Source organism: Chelonoidis abingdonii, chromosome 1 (assembly GCF_003597395.2).
Source record: "Chelonoidis abingdonii isolate Lonesome George chromosome 1, CheloAbing_2.0, whole genome shotgun sequence".
Classification (NCBI taxonomy): domain Eukaryota; kingdom Metazoa; phylum Chordata; order Testudines; family Testudinidae; genus Chelonoidis; species Chelonoidis abingdonii.
Window position 1 is genome coordinate 308,752,001 of NC_133769.1, and position 17,951 is coordinate 308,769,951.

At 42.1% G+C, this 17,951-nt stretch overlaps 1 protein-coding gene across 8 annotated transcripts in view; it reads right to left on the reverse strand.

Annotated features, from left to right (window-relative positions):
* Nucleotides 1–17,951, reverse strand: part of ELF1 (E74 like ETS transcription factor 1) — a 143,934-nt gene that overhangs the window by 3,269 nt on the left and 122,714 nt on the right. For all 8 annotated transcript variants that reach the window (XM_032776931.2, XM_032776926.2, XM_032776930.2 and 5 more), the window contains 3 exons: nt 15,809–15,892; nt 14,505–14,697; nt 12,367–12,834 (listed from right to left, as the gene is read on the reverse strand). In XM_032776931.2, coding sequence (XP_032632822.1) covers nt 12,367–12,834; nt 14,505–14,697; nt 15,809–15,892 — 745 coding nt within the window. The remainder of the gene's footprint in view (nt 1–12,366; nt 12,835–14,504; nt 14,698–15,808; nt 15,893–17,951) is intronic.

Consider the following 17,951-nt stretch of genomic DNA (forward strand, 5'->3'; position numbering starts at 1 on the left):
TATTACAATTAAAATGAATTACACAAAGTTCTGTATTAAAATGCCTACTAAGGAATCTGTTTGTCAAAAAATAAATTACCAGAATCTTTGTTCTTTGGGGGGCTGTACTGTTAACGGACATACCTGCTGACAGATATTTTGAAATGAATCATCAAAATAATTGAACTGGCATGATTATATTGTGATATTTTGACCCAAAAATGCAGAACTTTCAGAATTTTCAAATATTGTGTGCAGAATTTTTATTTTTTTAGCGCAGAATTCCCTCAGGGGTAAGAGACCCCACTGGGATGGAAGGTTAAGGCGGCCACTGCAGCTTTGAAGAACTGCTGCTGACGTTAACATCTGAGCTTCAAAACATCCAATCTGTGGCCATAAATGCAAAGTAATGCATATTCAAAAATATAATCCCAACTATACATATAAAATGATGGGGTCTAAATTAGTTCTTACTATTCAGGAAAGAGATCTTGGAGTCATTGTGAATAGTTCTCTGAAAACATCCACTCTATGTGCAGTGGCAGTCAAAAAAGCAAACAAAATGTTGGGAATCATTAAGAAAGGAATAGATAAGACGACAGAAAATATCATCTTGCCTCTATATAAATCCATGGTATGCCCACATCTTAAATACTGCGTGCTCATGTGGTCGCCCCATCTCAAAAAAGATATATTGGAATTGGAAAAGCTTTAGAAAAGAGCAACAAAAATGATCAGGGGTATGGAACGGCTTCCATATGAGGAGAGATTAGCAAGACTTGGACTTTTCAGGTTGGAAAAGAGATGATTAAGGCGAGATATGATTGAGGTCTATAAAATCATGACTGATGTGGGGAAAATAAATAAGGAAGTGTTTTTTACTCCTTCTCATAACACAAGAACTAGGGGTCACAAATGAAATTAATAGGCAGCAGGTTTAAGACAAAAGGAATTTTTTTTCCACACAACACACAGTCAAACTGTGGAACTCCTTGCCAGAGGATGTTGTGAAGGCCTAAACTATAACAGGGTTCAAAAAAGAACTAGATTAAGATCATGGAGAATAGGTCCAACAATGGCTATTAGCCAGGATGTGCAGTGATGGTGTCCCTAGCCTCTGTTTGCCAGGAGGTGGGAATATGAGACAGGGGATGGACCACTTGATGATTACCTGCTCTGTTCATTCCCTTTGGGGCACCTGGCATTGGTCACTGTCAGAAGACAGGATACTGGGCTAGATGGATCTTTGGTCTGACCCAGTATTCCCATTCTTATGGTCTTATACACCATACCAGTTCTTCTCTGAAGCTACAACTATATTCTCCAGAATTTCAGCTTTCATTTAAAATAAAAAAGTAAGTCTAGTTGTTATGGTTGCAAAGAAAAATTCAAAAATGACAATGTTACCCAAGCAAAAATAAGACCACAGAGAGCCTGGAACAGTATCTTTGAGAGGAATGAACTACTCTGTTCATCTCAATGAGATGTTAACTTCAACACACAGCAATGCTAATTTAAATGCTAATGTTGTTACATTACATTCCTCAAGAAACAAGGAGGGTCACATATCTGCACTGGGAGTAACACCTCATTTTGACACCACAAGTGGGTGGTCCTTGGGAGCAGGGCCGGCTCCAGGCACCAGCATTCCAAGCTGGTGCGTGGGGCGGCAATCTGCAAGGGGTGGCAGTCCCTGTGTTTTTGCCACCCCGAGCAGCACGCCGAATTGCCACCACGGGCGGCAGGGGCAGTCCGTGTGCCTTTAGGGCAGGGGGCACGTTTCTGCAGTGGCGGCAATTCGGCGGCAGCAGCTTCTATGTTTAGCTGTCCGCAGCGGCTTCAGTTAAACATAGAAGCTGCCGCCGCATTGCCGCTGCAGCGGAAACGCGCCTGCCGCCCTAAGGGCACACGGACTGCCCCCTGCTGTCCGGCAGCAATTCGGCATGCTGCTCGGGGAGACTAAAACTGTACAGCCGGCCCTGCTTGGGAGATACCATGACTTAGCGCAGCGATCAGCAACCTTTGGTATGTGGCCCATCAGGGAAATACGTTGGCGGGCCGGGACAGTTTGTTTACCTGCAGGCATCTGCAGGTTCAGCCAATTGCAGCTCCCACTTGCTGCAGTTTGCCATTTCAGGTCAATGGGGACTGTGGGAAGTGGGGGAGAGCACATTCCTGGAAGGGTGATCAAGTCAGGGTGATGAGCAGTAACAGAGTGGGGAGAGGAATGAATGACAGTGAATTGGGGTGCGTATGACTAAGTCACAAAAGGGAGAAAGAACCACACTGCAAAAGTGTCATTGCTTAATGCTCTTCTGGAGTGCTCACATATTACAGTAATGAGGGCACTGTGAGAACCTGAAGAGAAAGATGGAATGTGCGATGTTGGGAGAAAGGAAGCCAACCAGATAGTGAGTGAGGTATGTGTGTGCGCTCATGCACAGTGTGTGTTGTATGGAACTGCATTTGTTGATGTTTACAGTAAAGATGGGCAAGTAGATTTTGTTTAACTAGGCTGATTTAGACACAAGTCTACCAGCCCAGACTAAAAATGTATTTGCCCACCCTTACTGCAAATAGTACTGAAAAGATACCGACATTTTACTCATTCAACAAACCCTACCTCCTAAACTACTCAGCCAAAACCCAGGCAGCTAGAATTTTTCTAGGCTGCTCTGTTTTCTATTATGTTTTGCTCTGTTAATAATTTTACCATTGCTACTATACTTCTTGTGCTACTGCACAAGTCTGTGAGTGGTGCACTATCAAGAGTCTTTCAGAAGCTCCTACTTTTAAAAAACAAGACTATTGAGCAATACTGACTAAGAGAAAATACTGCTGAAAAAACACAGATTCTGATTATTACTGAGGAAAAGATGAGACATGTTCCATACCTCGTTTCAGCCTGCTAGCAGGGAAATGATAAAAATCCATGTATTGGTTCATTGGGTGGGGTTATAATCTAGTGTTGTGCAACATCACAGTCACTCATCTGGAGATGAAGAGTGCTGTTGCAAACACTAGCTGACAGGTGACAGAAACAAGTTTATTCATAGGGATTCATTTGTGAAACTTCTAAAACGCAAAGAAGGGGACGAAAATCCTACAAAGATCTGGAAGCTACAAACCAAGGTAAGTAGTGTTTAAGAACATAGTTAGCAAATTAAATAATGCAAGATAAAGAGAAACAGAGAAAGAGAGGAACTGAGGAGAAATCATTCCCTAGCATAAAAGTTACTCAACATACAGGTGTAGGAACAGATAGTTTAAGAAGGAAAAGATGAAATTTCCCCAGATTTCCTCCACTCATCCAGTTGATTGATACAATGTAAATCAAGGAGGGCTAGGGAGGTGGGATGCACATGACATGCAATTTAGAGCCAACTTCAGATGCCAGAGTTAAGATAGATTCACTGGAGTAAATCCACTTGTACAAGTCATATCTAATGTGAAAATCTTGTTGGCATGCAGTGCATCCCACGTCAGTGCCTCTAATAGACTGGCTTAAGACCTCGCATCCCTAGTGATCACCAGATGCCTGCACACATAACCAGACACACTGGAGCTGCTGATATGCTTAGGTACACAGGCGATGGTGAAAGAAAGGGATACTGGATACCCTTATACTGGACCTTAACATCCCCTCCTCCAAAGGAAGGTCAGAACCTTCCCCTTTCTTGTCTAGCACCTTGCCTAAGGTCATGTATTAAGTAAATGGTAGAGCCATAAGGCTTGTCAATGGGGGTTGCGGGAAGCGGCGGCCAGCACATCCCTCGGCACGCGCCGCTTCCCACAGCCCCCATTGGCCTGAAGCAGTGAACTGCAGCCAGTGGGAGCCGCGATAGGCCGAATGTGTGGACGCGGCAGGTAAACAAACCGGCCCGGCCCGCCAGGGTGGCATGCCAAAAGTTGCTGATCCCTGCTATAGTACCTGCTAACATGACCAGAAGAACTGTCCTGGAAAGAAAGGTAACTACATAAATTCAAACTGCTTCTGCACAACCAAAGACTCAGGTACCTCCCACTGCAAACAGCTCTGATCCTTCTTGCAGGAGAAATTAAAGCAAACAGCAAAACAGAGTCTGAGACGGTCTTTTCCCACCTGCAGGAAAATCAAGAGAGTGTGGAAAGCTATGATCATCGCACCCTTCCTAATGCATTTATGATTGGGCCAAATGCCATCAAGAAAAAAAATTGGTATCACCAGCAAAAAGAATTTATGACCTCTTTGGTGAAAGCCTGCAGAGATCACATCAGCCCACTGTTGACCAATGCCTTCCCCAATAAGGGATTTTCTCTGCCAACATGGGACATAGGCCAGCGTGTACTCAAAAAACAAACAAAAACCACCTGACACAGCCACTCTTTGCAACTAATAATCTGTCACCTACCTTTAATCTCTCTATTTTGAGGAGCATTGTATCAGTGGCTATTTGATCACCAGTATTTTAGACTCCTCTCTAGGTTTCCACATGGGATAGATCAGGGATATCACTGATTAAACTGATGGAGGATTTCCTTGGGCCATAGGTGCCAACACCCACTGGCAGCTAAGCACCCCACTCCAGCTCACCTCTGCCTCTGCCTTCCCCCAAGCGCACCATCCCCACTTCTCCTCCCAGCACTTGCGTAACAAGCTGTGGGAGGGAGGGGGGAGGCAGGGAAGAGGTGGGGTTGGGGTGGGGATTTGGGGAAGGGGTTGGAATAGGGGTGGGGTCAGGGGCGCCGGGGGGGGGGCACGAACACCCCTGGCACCAGGAGAAGTTGGCGCCTATGCCTTAGGCCATGAACAGAAGCAAAGCACCTATGGTCTAAATCATATTAAACTGGCACTGTTCATTTCTTCTCAGATGTCCCAGAGGGCCCTGGTGAATAGCTGCTTCTCTTCCCTGAGGACACTCACCTGTCACCACTCTTATTCAACATTTATGTGAGAACGAAAGGCGCTAATGTGAAATGCTATGGTCTACGATGACATCAGTGTGCTGATTACACCCAGGTCTGCAGCTCTTTCATATTCATCATAGACAGGGTTGTTTTCCAGCTGGCTTAGCATTTGAAAGAAACAGGAACCTGTACGGAAAGCAGCTGGCTCATGCTAAATCTGGGTACAACAGTGCCAGATTCTTCATTGCCCTCACTTTGGATAGTCATTTACACCTGAGCAAAGTGAGTATGAAGCAAGTTCAAAATGCTAACAAATCAGATTGGTAGCATTTTACACACTTTGCACAAGTATAAGTGACTACACATAGTACAATAAGCAAGATGAGGGAAGTATTTTGATGAATTATCCTTCTCCGCAGTTAAGTCTACAACAGACAAATCTGCACCTGTTTTTCAGCATCACTGTAACTGCACTCATGCTACCAGTGGTTAAGCTGTACTATAGACAGGGCACAGGCATTTTTATCACCATGTCATTTTATAATTAAAAAGGCCTACAAAATTTGGCTAGTGTAGATATTTGAAAGGTTCCTGTCCTCTTCAAGTCCAGGCAGTGCACTGTCTTGGGGTCCTGTTGAATTAATCACTGCTCCTGAACATCTTGAAATAGTGGCTAGAAACAACATCTTTCATCTTTGGCTAGCAGGAAACTGTGCCCTTGTTTCTAGAATGAGGACCTAGCCATGGTGATTGTGACTCAGTGAATTCTCGATGCCAACTGGCAGAGAGATATGGGGTGCATAAGATTTTACAGGGATCCCCTGGGTCGGATATGTGCATAATAATTCACAAAAGGGTAGCATGTGTGGTCTGAGAGCCAGTAGCCCACTGGTCATCATGGTGAAACTTATGTAGAGATAATATTTAAGGGGTTATGTATCTAAACTGAAAATTATATTACTAAGGCAGGCAACAGGTTCCTTTCAGGCAGGGGGTGGCAACACATATCTCCCTGTCTCATCACTGTGTGCCCCACAATGCAAGCCTATTTGCATGCTGAGTCAGATGCTGATTAAGAGATTGCAAAATCTACAAGAAAGCAGTATACAGGGAAAAAAAACAATAGTCAGGGGGAATCCTGCTTATGAATAAGGACAATGGATTGTTTTCATATATCTAGGGGTACAGACACCCTGGATCTTTCGCTGAGGTGGCAAGCTGACAGCACGATTTTCCTCATGAATGGAAGATCACAGCCAAGCCTGTAAAACGCTGGAATAACTTTGGGTGATCATTTCTCTTCTAGAAGTTTAGGAATGGGTGTTATAATTTTTATATGTAACCATTTCTTTCCAATACTTCTACTTGCTATCACTTAAATCTTTATACTTTGTTAAATAAACATTTAGTTGTTTTCTCTATAAATATCTCTCTCAGTGCTGTGTGTCAAGAAGAGTGGTGCTGTGACATGGAACTGGTAAGCTGGGGTGTGCTGCTTCTTTGGAAGCAACGAATCTGTGAGCAATGCGATTGTCCAGTGGAGCAGACGCTGGACTCTCCAGGGAGACGCCCATAGGCCTTGAGGTTTGGGGTGTGCCTATTGCTAACCTGTACAGTGACAACGGGGCTTGCAAGACCTAGAGCAGGGGTCGGCAACCTCTGGCACGTGGCTTGCCAGCTTCTTTTTGTTACATTAGTGTTCAGTAATAAACTACCAACAGCATAGAATGATGCCCTAGAGCAGGGGTTGGCAACCTCTGGCACTCAGCTCGCCAGGGTAAGCACTCTGGCGGGCCGGGCCAGTTTGTTTACCTGCCGCATCGGCAGGTTTGGCCGATCATGGCTCCCACTGGCTGTGGTTCGCCGTCCCAGGCCAATGTGGGAAGCGGCACGGGTGAGGGATGCGTTGGCTGCGGCTTCCCGCCGCCCCCATTGGCCTGGGACGGCGAACCGCGACCAGTGGGAGCCACCATCAGCTGAACCTGCCAATGCAGCAGGTAAACAAACTGGCCCGGCCCGCCAGGGTGCTTACCCTGGCGAGCCGAGTGCCAGGGGTTACTGACCCCTGCTCTAGGGCATCATTCTATGCTGTTGTTAGTTTATTACTGAACACTAATGTAACAAAAAGAAGCTATAAATGATGGAGAATGTGAAGTTGACATAACAGTCTGCCTTGCAGCTGGTGCAGTCATTTACACCTATGCAACGCTGGTGCAGGGGTGCTGGAACAATTTTTATATTGGGGGTGCTGAGAGCCATTGAACCAAACTGTAAACCCTGTATATAACGGAAACCAATTCAGACTAGGGAGTGCAGCAGCACCCCGAGTACCAGCACCTATGCGCAGGTGTAGAATGCTACCAAATCTGATTTTTTAACTCATTTACACATTTTACACCCATTTTCTACAGGTACAAACAACTATATTGCCTTACACCTTTGGAAGAATTAGGCCCTATGTTAGGTCATGACAGAAGAGCTGCAATCCTGTCCCTGGAAAGTTCTGTCCTCACCTGGGGAAAAAACTGACTAGCTACAGCCATGTTTAAAAAAGGATTGTCAGGCACAAATCTGGTTTGACAATAGTTTTCAAACACAATTGTAGCTAATATAACTACAGTGTCAAACGTAAGCAGTTTTGTTTTCTTAAAATAAGCCCATTAGCAGAAACCTTGCATGCTACAGACTACCCCTCAGAAGGCAGCTGGAAAACATTAAAGAGGCAACTAATTTAAACTTTAAAAAAGGAAAAACTTTTCTACACAACAGGTAGATAACCACATGGAATTCTTGCCACAAGATATTACTAAAGCTGGGTGCTTAGCAGGATACTAAAGAGCATGAGACATTTATATGGCTAACACAATCCAAAGTTGCATTAGATAGGATAAAGAAATTAAAAAGAATAGAAACCCTCATAGGCCAACCACTAAATGGTAAGGGCCAGAAAAACTTCCACAGGGTAGGTTGTATCCATTATGGGGTTCCTTGCACCTTCCTCTTACTGCCTGCTGTATGTAGCATGACACTAGACTATCTGGAACACTGATCTGATCCTTTATGGAGGTTCCTACAAGGCAATGATGAGTGTGGGTATAAACTGATATAGCTATAAATGTATCTGAAAAAAATGGTTTTGAACCTTACTAGAGAGAGACCCTAAATTGTACATTTCAGAAAAAAATTAAGTTTAGTTTTCAACCTCATCAAAACTCCCAAGATTGCCCTGGTAAAACTTTATAAGGACACTTAGTTATTTGAATTTGGACCTGAGATATATCCTAGACCAATTGTAAGCAGCCTGGAACATCCAGTGAATTTGTATGGCTCATCAGTAAGGCCGCGAGTTTGTCACGGAGGTCACTGAAGTCATGGATTACGAGACTTTCCGGATTCTCCGTGATTTCTGCAGAGGCTGGTGCACTTGGCCCAGGAGCTGCCTGTGCAGTTCAGGGAGCACCTGAGCCAATCGCACTGGCCATTGCTGGGGCAGTCTCGGGACACTGCACTCCCCCCCCTCCTCCAACAGCAGGAGTTTGAGTGTGGGAGAGGGAAGGGGGCTGGGATAGGGGGTTGGGGCAGGAGACGGGGTGAGGGCTCTGGGCAGTGCTTACCACAAGGGCTCTCCAGAAGCAGTGATATCCCCCTCCCTCTGCTCCCAGGCAGAGGTATGGCCAGACGGCTCTGCACGCTGCCTCTGCCCATAGGCACCGCCCCTGCAGCTCCCATTGGCCACGGTTCCTGGCCAATGGCAGCTGTGGGCCAGCGCTGGGATAGAGGCAGCGCGCAGAGTTCCTTGGCCACGCCTCCGCCTTGGAACTGAGGGAGGGGGATGTCACCACTTCTGGGGAGGCATGGAGCCAGGTAGGGAGCCTTAGCCAGCCCCGCCAACGCTCCTTCCCCACTCCGCCCAAGCACCACCTGGGGTCCCGGACCCTCCCCCCACCACTAGTGGGGGTCCTGCAGCGCCCTGGGCCAACCCCCCCCCAGCACCTCCGGGCCACCTCCGCCACAGACCCATGGCCCCCAGCTCCCACCCCACAAGATTTAGTTAGGGGTATATAGTACAAGTCACAGACAGCTCATGGGTCATGAATTTTTGTTGATTGCCTGTGACCTGTCCATGACTTTTACCAGGGCCGCCCAGGAGGGGGGGGGGGGGGGAAAAAGGGGCAATTTGCCCCAGGCCCCATAGGGACTCTGCGAGCCGCTCTGGGTTTTCAGCAGTGGGTCCTTCAGTGCAGCCAAAGACGTGGAGCGAGTGACGGACCCGCCGCGGAAGTGCTGCCAAAGTCTCAGAGCGCCGCCCGGTGAAGACAAGCGCCGCAAGTGGCAGTGGGGGGAAAAAGCTTTGATTGGCGGCACTTAGGCTGCTCTACCGCCACCACTTCATTCTTTGGTGGAAATTCGGCGGCGGGTCATTCCCTCCAAGAGGGATCTGCCGCTGAATTGCCGCTGAAGACCCGGCCCTGCCCCAGGCCCTCTGAATCCTCTGCCCGGCCCTGTCTTTTACTAAAAAATACCTGTGACTAAAACGTAGCCTTACTCATCAGCCCCTCAATTTATAGCTTACCTAGTCTACCATTGTCAGATGGAAGTTTTTAAAACGTATTTCTAGTATTGATCTACCAAGCACCTCTGCAACTATAATACTTGCTTTTGTTATCAAATATTAAAAACCTTATACAATTACTTATGTATTATATTGACTAGATCATATCATTTTTCTCTTTAATCTATCTGTGTCTTGGATTTGTCATTATATCTAGCAAAGTGTAAACACGGATTCCACAGAAATGTTTCTACATTATGCTTAAAAAATAAAAATAAAAACAGCTACCCATCACTCTAATATAGGAGTCTAAGACAGTGTTTAAGAGCTCTGTGATTTCATTTGAGCTTCATGCTAGCGTTACTGCTACTTCCTCCTTTTCTCCTTTAAAACTACTGCCCACAGTCCAGTTGTGAAATATTTTAAACACAACAGGATGTTGAAATAGCAACATGCAGTTTTGCAACTTTTGGCTGCATTATTGTCTTTGCTTCCCTGCCTTCCTGATTAAATCTTGCAGATTGTTCAGGAAGTTTTTGCTAGGTAACCCTGAAGTGGCTCAGTATGGGTATCTATCTTTCTTACTCTACAAATCGCTGTACTGTTTCCCTATTAATGTTTCATAGCATTGTTCTCCTGACTTAGGTGTCATTGCATGACCTCGGTCATTTATTTCTTCATGTGCTTCCTCTATATTATCTGAGTCACTTTTTGAGACTGATGAATAATTAAATCCTTAGTTATCTCTGAAGTCATATTGTTATACAGCATTTAATGGCTTTGCAGTTAGGCTTTAAAGCTCTTTGTTGTATGAAGAAATATTAAACACACAGATAACTAAGAGAGACTAACTTTAAATTGTCTCTCACATTTATGCTAAATGTTAGTGTTTAATTCACTACACTGCAATTCAAATCTTTATCTTATTTGATATAAGTAAACTTCCCTCAGAAGTTGCTTTGTCTTGTGGAAAACAAGCAGCCATCTACTTTTTTTTAAATCTACTTTCCTTTACTTTCTTTTTTAAATCCTGCTGAATTCTTCATCATTACATTTATCTAAACTTCTGGAGCAGATGTACCTTTTCTCTTCCTTAAGTGCATTTTGAAATGGTCCTAACATATGAGCTTCACAGAAATTAAGAATGAAAAAGAGTGTTAAAATGGACAGCATCAACTTGAAAATCATAATTCTATTTTTAGTCACTAATTTTAAAGATAACTTATTAATATAACTGACATATTAGACAAAAATGTTTTTTGGATTTGTTTACTTTGTTCATTTGACAACCCTTTGGACATAGTTTCACTGATTGCTATTTCCACTACATAGTCCATTGGCTAGTGAATTTCCCCTGATTTACATGGGTTTTTCACATGAGCAACATGTGAGAGAAAACATTTTATAATTACATTTCTTTTAGAACAACAATTAGCAGAGAGATTATGGGGCAGGTGTAATACCTAAAACTGCTTTTATCCCGAACAAACAATAAGTAACATATAATTATTTTTCTGGTTTGAGACTATAGTCGTGGCCTGCCACTTCATATATACGTATCTGAAAAATCCCCAGTTTTCTGACTATCCTATGTATCCCTTAAAACTTCTTATTGACTCCTTTACATTCTATTAGTTTGTGGAGGCTGAACATCCCAGCTGCAGACATCAGTTATTAAAAACCTGGCTACTCTGCCACTCTGGATGCAGTCTCTCCTCCTTTTAGATCAGTGGTGATTTCATTATTGTTTGTCTTTAAACAAAATCCTTCTCTTAGCACAGAGAGATGAAAGAATAAAAATCCTCCTGAAACTGGGAAATGGAATTGTGATTAGATTAATGTTATTGATGTAAATTTGTCAGAGTTCCATGCTTCAGTCACAGAGAATCATGTGGGTCTATTTATGCAAATCAGAATTTGATAAGATGATTCTGAATAATGTTTTTAAGGGGGAGAGAAGAAAAAAGAGGGGGAAATAGCACTAGTGTCATTTAATGGTAAAATGTGGACTAAAGTGCCGGGGATGTTTCATAATATCTAATTTTAAACCAGAAAAAAAAATACACACCCAACTCAGTGTTGTTCTTTTAAAGTAAGTAAGATGGTTCCTCTCTTGCAACTCCAGAATTACAAGATAAAAGTGGGGTATAGCTCTAAGTGATTGTTCTTGAGGCATCTCTAGTCAATACACCACCAGTGACTTGAAGGTGCAAAACAGTAACATAAAGGTACTTGATCAGTGTCTAACTTACAAGTTAAGGGCTGCACTGAAATGTGACTGTGTCTCCCAACATTAGTATACAGGTACAAAACTCTCAGGAGGCCATACTGATAGCTATCTTTTATAAACAGAAGAGGAATGAAGGCATACTCGCAGCTGTTCCAACAATGACAGTGGGTTGCCACTTTAGTGCTTTGCCCTGTTATTATCTATGTTAATAGGTAGAATACAAAAAAAAGAGGAAAGCGATGACACACTACAATTTATAAGGAGATGGGTATATCAAGAATGAAATTAAATCCCAAGAAAATTCTTTTTAAAAAGTATTAATGTAAAACACACATTATCTGGGTTAATGTTGAAAATACTGTCATTCCCAGAGTAAAAGCAGAATGCATAAAGATACCAGTGGCACAGGAACCAAATAAACAGAAATCAGTGTTGTCAAGAATGTTAACTTTTTGCTGCTTTCTTCTCAAAGTCCTAAAGATTCTTTGCATTGTAATGCTGCAGAATTAAGATTTGCAATTTTCTTCCCTTTCCTAAATATGTCTTAGCAGAGTACCCATTTTACAATGTAACAGAAAAATGAGACCAATGTATTGATCATCACACAGTGTTCACATCACAATAACTGAATTAAGAGGAGAGCAATGTGGCAAAATAGAAAACAGCCACATTGGATAGTGAAAATGTTCATAAATCACCTTCTTTTACATTTTCTTACCTTATGTTTTGAACAGAGGAATGTAATGTTTCATCCTGCATGTTACTAGTTACAGTTGCATGTCCTTCTGTGATGGATTGCACTGGCTGCATTACATGAACTGTCCGAAAAAGCTGAGTTGGATGTAATGACTGGGCAGATTGCATTGTCCTCAAAACGTCAGATGCAAAACCAGGTATCTGCTGTTGTACAACTTCCACAGGCTCCTTAAGTTTAGTAGACTTAGAGTTCCCTGTTGTTTTTAGAACTGTGGTGGATCCTCCTCTTGTTCCTGTGTTAGATGCTTTAGATCTGCCTGATTGGTTTCTATTAGTCACAGTTGTTGACAATAAAGAGGAATCTGAAGACTCGGTACTGGGACTCTGATCCTCATCATCTATGTAGATAAGATCTTTTGGCATTTCTTTAAACTGATACACCAAGCGCTGACCTTCTACTTTAGCCAGTATACCTCTTTGGTAATAGTATCTGTTCAAAGCAGGCACATACATCAACAAGTCATATCGCATAATTCGCTATGAAAAAAGACTAATCATCATCAGCAATTAAGTGGAGGGGTTTTTGTTTATAAATCTAAACAACAATCACTGCCTGCTGACATTTCCTGTTACCCTTCTTTATGCTCAAGGATGGAGACATATTGTATATCACTCACAGCAACTTGCACTTCATGATATCAATATTACTATTCGTTTTATCGCAATGCCTAGTGTTAAATGACACTTTGATAATCCTGGTAAAATGGCAATATCTTGACTCAAGTCTCCCGTCTTTGTCAAATATTAAAATTCTTTCTTTACTAAATAAAGTGCACAATATAAAGAATATATAAAGAGCTATATTACCTATCACTACAGGGTTCTTGTAGAGCAAAGGGGAGAGGATAGGGAAACATTACTGTCCATTGTGTTTACAAATTGAGTTACAATAAAGGTATAAAAAGTCAGAGGGTTGGGGGGGAAGAGAGGAGAGTGCTTTAAGCAAAATTATTATTATTATTACAGTAGGAGTTAGAAGGCCCAAACAATAGGGAATATGTTTAGAAATTAGGCTTGCATCTATCTATCGTTGTGCAATTGCTCACCTAATTTGCACAAACTTTTCTATATGAGCAAGTTTCCAGTTTGCACAGGTACTCATATATGATTAGATGCTTTTCTAGTCATATATACATGCAAATTGGGGAATTCTGAATTCTGCTGGGGTGGAACACCCTCATATCTTGGATTTGAAACTGGGTCATTTGGCACATATTAAGGTTAATACAATTAATAACTTGATGGCCACCTTTAAGTTTAATTTACGGGAGTTTGTTGTAAAGGCTTGTCACTCAGACTTTTCAGTCTCCTGAAACTGTGTGTGCTTGGTCTCAAAGAAGTATTGGCTACTCAAATCTTCCTACATTATTAAGCACTGTGGGAGATTTATCAGTTAACAGTAATACTTTGGTTAACTGACCATGGAAATTATTGTATTGAATTTTGAACACATTACTAGTTTTCCAATAGCTTTTACAACAGAAGTGAAGGTGCTTCATTTGTAATGGGCATCACTAATTTTTTTAGGTTAGGGATGATCTACCTCTATTTCTTTAAATGTGCAAAGCATTAAAACCACACTCCATGCAAGTTATACAGCTTACTATATATAAATCAGATATTTTGCCTCTTCAGTAAAGTTGCATTCATTTAAAATAATCAATCCAATATTATCCATATTAAAGAAGTGTAAAAAAATCCAGACGCAATACAAAAGAAAGCTCTGAGTTTGCAGGATTTCTACAGAATTACAAATACTTTCAAGTAAGCACTTTGTAAAACCCACAAAACAAATTTCTGCCAATAAAATAAGTTTCACAGATTTGTCATTGGACAGCAGTGTAAATCCAAATCTTTTTTTAATCTTCTACTGTGTAATTTGCTCTGTATAAACTTCAAATTAAGCTTTTACGTCTAAGATTTTTGTAGCGTTCCCCCCATTTCTTCTCCCCCCTCCTCGAAAACCCAACAGCTTCATATTTCAAAAACTGGAGCTCATCTTAGCAAAAAGCCCTTCACAGTTGTTAAACAGATTGTAACAAGCTTTCAATACATGAAAATGCTGTGACAAAAATAATCAACTATTAAAAACTCACATACCTGAGAGCTCTGCCCATTGTTTCATAATTCATATCAGGTTTGTTTTTGTGCTTTCCCCACAATCTGGACACAGCCTTGGAATCTACCAGTTTAAAAATGCCCTTTTCTCTTTGAGTCCATTTGATATATTTGGGACACGTAGCTTTGTCCTGGAGCAGTGCTAAGAGAAACTCCCAAAGATAAATTGTATTTCCTAAAATAAATAAATAAAGCCTTCAGGAGATATAAACTCCCCAAATGCAGTTATATTGATTTCTTAACTTTTATTTAAGTCACAAATACAACAAAGCTCCAGGAACTGAGTGCCTGTTACTTTCTGAACAGACTGTAATTTCAGGTTGAGAATTCCTACACGTGACCATCCTTCCATTCCAACTGAATTATTTCTTAACAGAACATTATTATTTTGCCATCTTTGGCTCTGAATCAGCAAAAAGCTCAAGCTGAGCCCTGTTCAGCAAAGCAGTTAAATATACACTAAAGTACCACTATAGTGATTGGGAATTAAGCAGGTGCTTAAGTACTTTGCTAAACTGAGGCCCGCAAGATGATTCTTCACAGGTTCAAGATATCCTTACTTTAATGTTTTAACAATTACTTATAATATGTGCAGTAAATAATAACTTATACCATGTCAAACAAGAAAGCAATTGAAGCATATTAGGATCCATTGGCAAAAACAGGATGAGTCTGCTGCATAGTTTGCTGTAAACTAAAATGATTCATGCTATCAAATTATATTCTATTAGGTGTTGGTTTTAGTTGTATTAATGCGGGGGAGGGAGAGCTGGGATAGCACAGGAGGGAGTACCAGGGAACTCTTCTGACACCTTTCTTCTGGTGGCTTCACTTTTTTCTTAAACAAGGGAACTGTTCTTCCTGCCACCCATGTGATCATCTTATGCAGATTTAGAAACAGGCAAATGGAAAATGTTTCCAAATATCAGCTGTTGAAGCAACAACATCCCAAGAAACACTTCTACAATGCAAAACATCCCTCTAGACTTGACCTGAAACAGAGCAGCGCTTGTTGGAGGTTGAAGATCTCCCAAGATCCCGTTAATAAGCTGAAGAATGGATTATTCCTCCCATGAACTGAGTATCTTCCAAAGGGATTTCCTGCACTCCTTCCCCCTCTCCCCGCTTTAAAAGAAGATGGCAACCATGTCTTCGGAGCATGTGGAAACACACGATTTATTTTTGCATACTGAGAAAGCTGGTAGGCTTCATTCTTATGTGACGCAGATTCAGTTTTCAATTTAAAACACTGAAGACAAACATTCTACTCAAACCATCACACTTACCCTTTCCATCTTTGTTTTTCTTTTTCACTGATATGTTTGGAGTTGTCGTAGGGGATTCAGGACGAGAAGATTTGGACTTTTTCCCTGAAATGAAACCACTATTACGTAAATTTCAACATAAAAATGTGATCTGGAAAAGAACATTAACTCATTAAATAACTCCGTTTTTTTTATATTCCTCCCCATATCAACACTTACATTTCTTCTTAATGGCCCATTAAAGCAGAGGTCGTCAACCTCTGGCACACGGCTAGCCAGGGGCTGGGCCAGTTTGTTTACCTGCCGCGTCGGCAGGTTCGGACGACGGCGGCTCCCACTGGTCGCAGTTTGCTGTCCCAGGCCAACGGGGGTGGCGGGAAGCAGTGCGGGTGAGGGATGTGCTGAACGTGGCTTCACGCCACCCCCATTGGCCTGGGACAGCGAATCACGGCCAGTGGGAGCCGCAATTGGCCGAACCTGCCGACATGGCAGATAAACAAACTGGCCCAGCCCGCCAGGGTGCTTACCCTGGCAAGCCGCGTGCCAGAGGTTGTCGACCCCTGCTGTAAAGTACTGAGCACTCTCAATGCTCACTGACTCTAACAGGTGTTGAGGGAACTCCGCATAGCACTAGTCAATTTCACTGTTCTTGCTTCAAAGATTTTACCTATTTTTCAAAAACTAGATACATAAGCTATATACTTCTGCTTTGAAATCTGTATTTTTTTGTCCATTTTAGGACACCTAAAGGCAATTAACAGTAGTTTATTCATCTTTTTAACTATATTTTTTAAATTAAAAGGCTAGATAAAATACACATGACAGTCTTCTCTAGCTAGCATCGAAACTTAAGAGACAAAACAAGATTCTTTAGCTCTCTAATATATGAGAAGAAAGTTCCATTGATAGCATTGGTCTGCACTGCCATGTGAGGGAAACACTCATTTTCAATCCTAAATTCTCACACATTTGGCATGCAGTGGCTAGAAATACCAAAAAAAGAGGGTAGAAGCAGCTCCCTTTTATTGCCCAGCAGTGCCATCTCCAGCCAAACAGGGAGTGACATAAATAGGTTCTGAAAAGCATCACATCCTTTTTTAGCCAGAAAGATGGTGGCTGTGTTTCAAGGACCCTATGAAGAGTGGGAGGGAGGGAGGGAGGGATTAGTTAAAGCTCCTGACAAGAATGAAGAGCATTCCTTTGCAGCTATTCGAGCAGGGTCAAAAATGAAACTTCCGCATATGTATTTCTTAACAAAATCCAGAATCTGTTTTTCTATTGCTCCCCATTCATTTAGATGTCAGATTTTATAGCATTGTGTTTTGGTCCTGAACCCTCAAGACTGAGTTTTCTGGCAAATACTAGGCAAGTCAAGTTTCCTGCTTAACCTCTTGGGCACTTTGGCAATGTCTAGGCACAATGAGGATTTTATTTTACATATTATCTCTACTCTGGTGAGAAGCAACATAATCCAGTGGATGAAGTACTGACCTGGCACTCAGAAAATCATGATTCTATTCCTAGCTCTACTACTGACAACATGCATGACCTTGGGCAAGTCATTTCATGGTCCCTCTATTTACCCTCTGACCCTTTCCCAAAGAGTTTGTCTTGCCTGTGTAGCATGCAAGCAATGCATCTACACAGTGCCTAGCACAACAGGGCTCCATTCTTGGTTTGGCCTCTAAGTGCTACCATAATACAAATAATAAAATAACTCTGATAAAGAGTTAAGATTTTCTCATTGTGAGGAATTTTCATATTACTTTGTGATTAAACCTACTCACTTCTGGACTGATCTGTCAGTTTCATAGTAACAGAGCAATATCTTCAGGGTTCAAAAGTTCTGCAATTCAGCAAATGTTGCTCACTGAGATTTTGTAGGAGCTGAGGAACTATAAGTTTTAGTCCATGAAATAAAATCTCATCCTTTACTGGTTGGCGAAAGCCAGCTCAGCCTTCTATTGGCCTGAAATGTCAATATCCCCTTTGGCAGCATGAGTAGGCAGGATACCAGCTGGGGTTTTTTTTTGAAAGGCACTGCAAGGCCTCTGCTCAGGCAGCCATCTTTTGACACTGACAATCTTGCTAAGTATCTATATTTGCATGACCTTCATTCTGGAAAAAGCTTTATTGAAACAACTGTGGTGAGCAACTCTGGCAA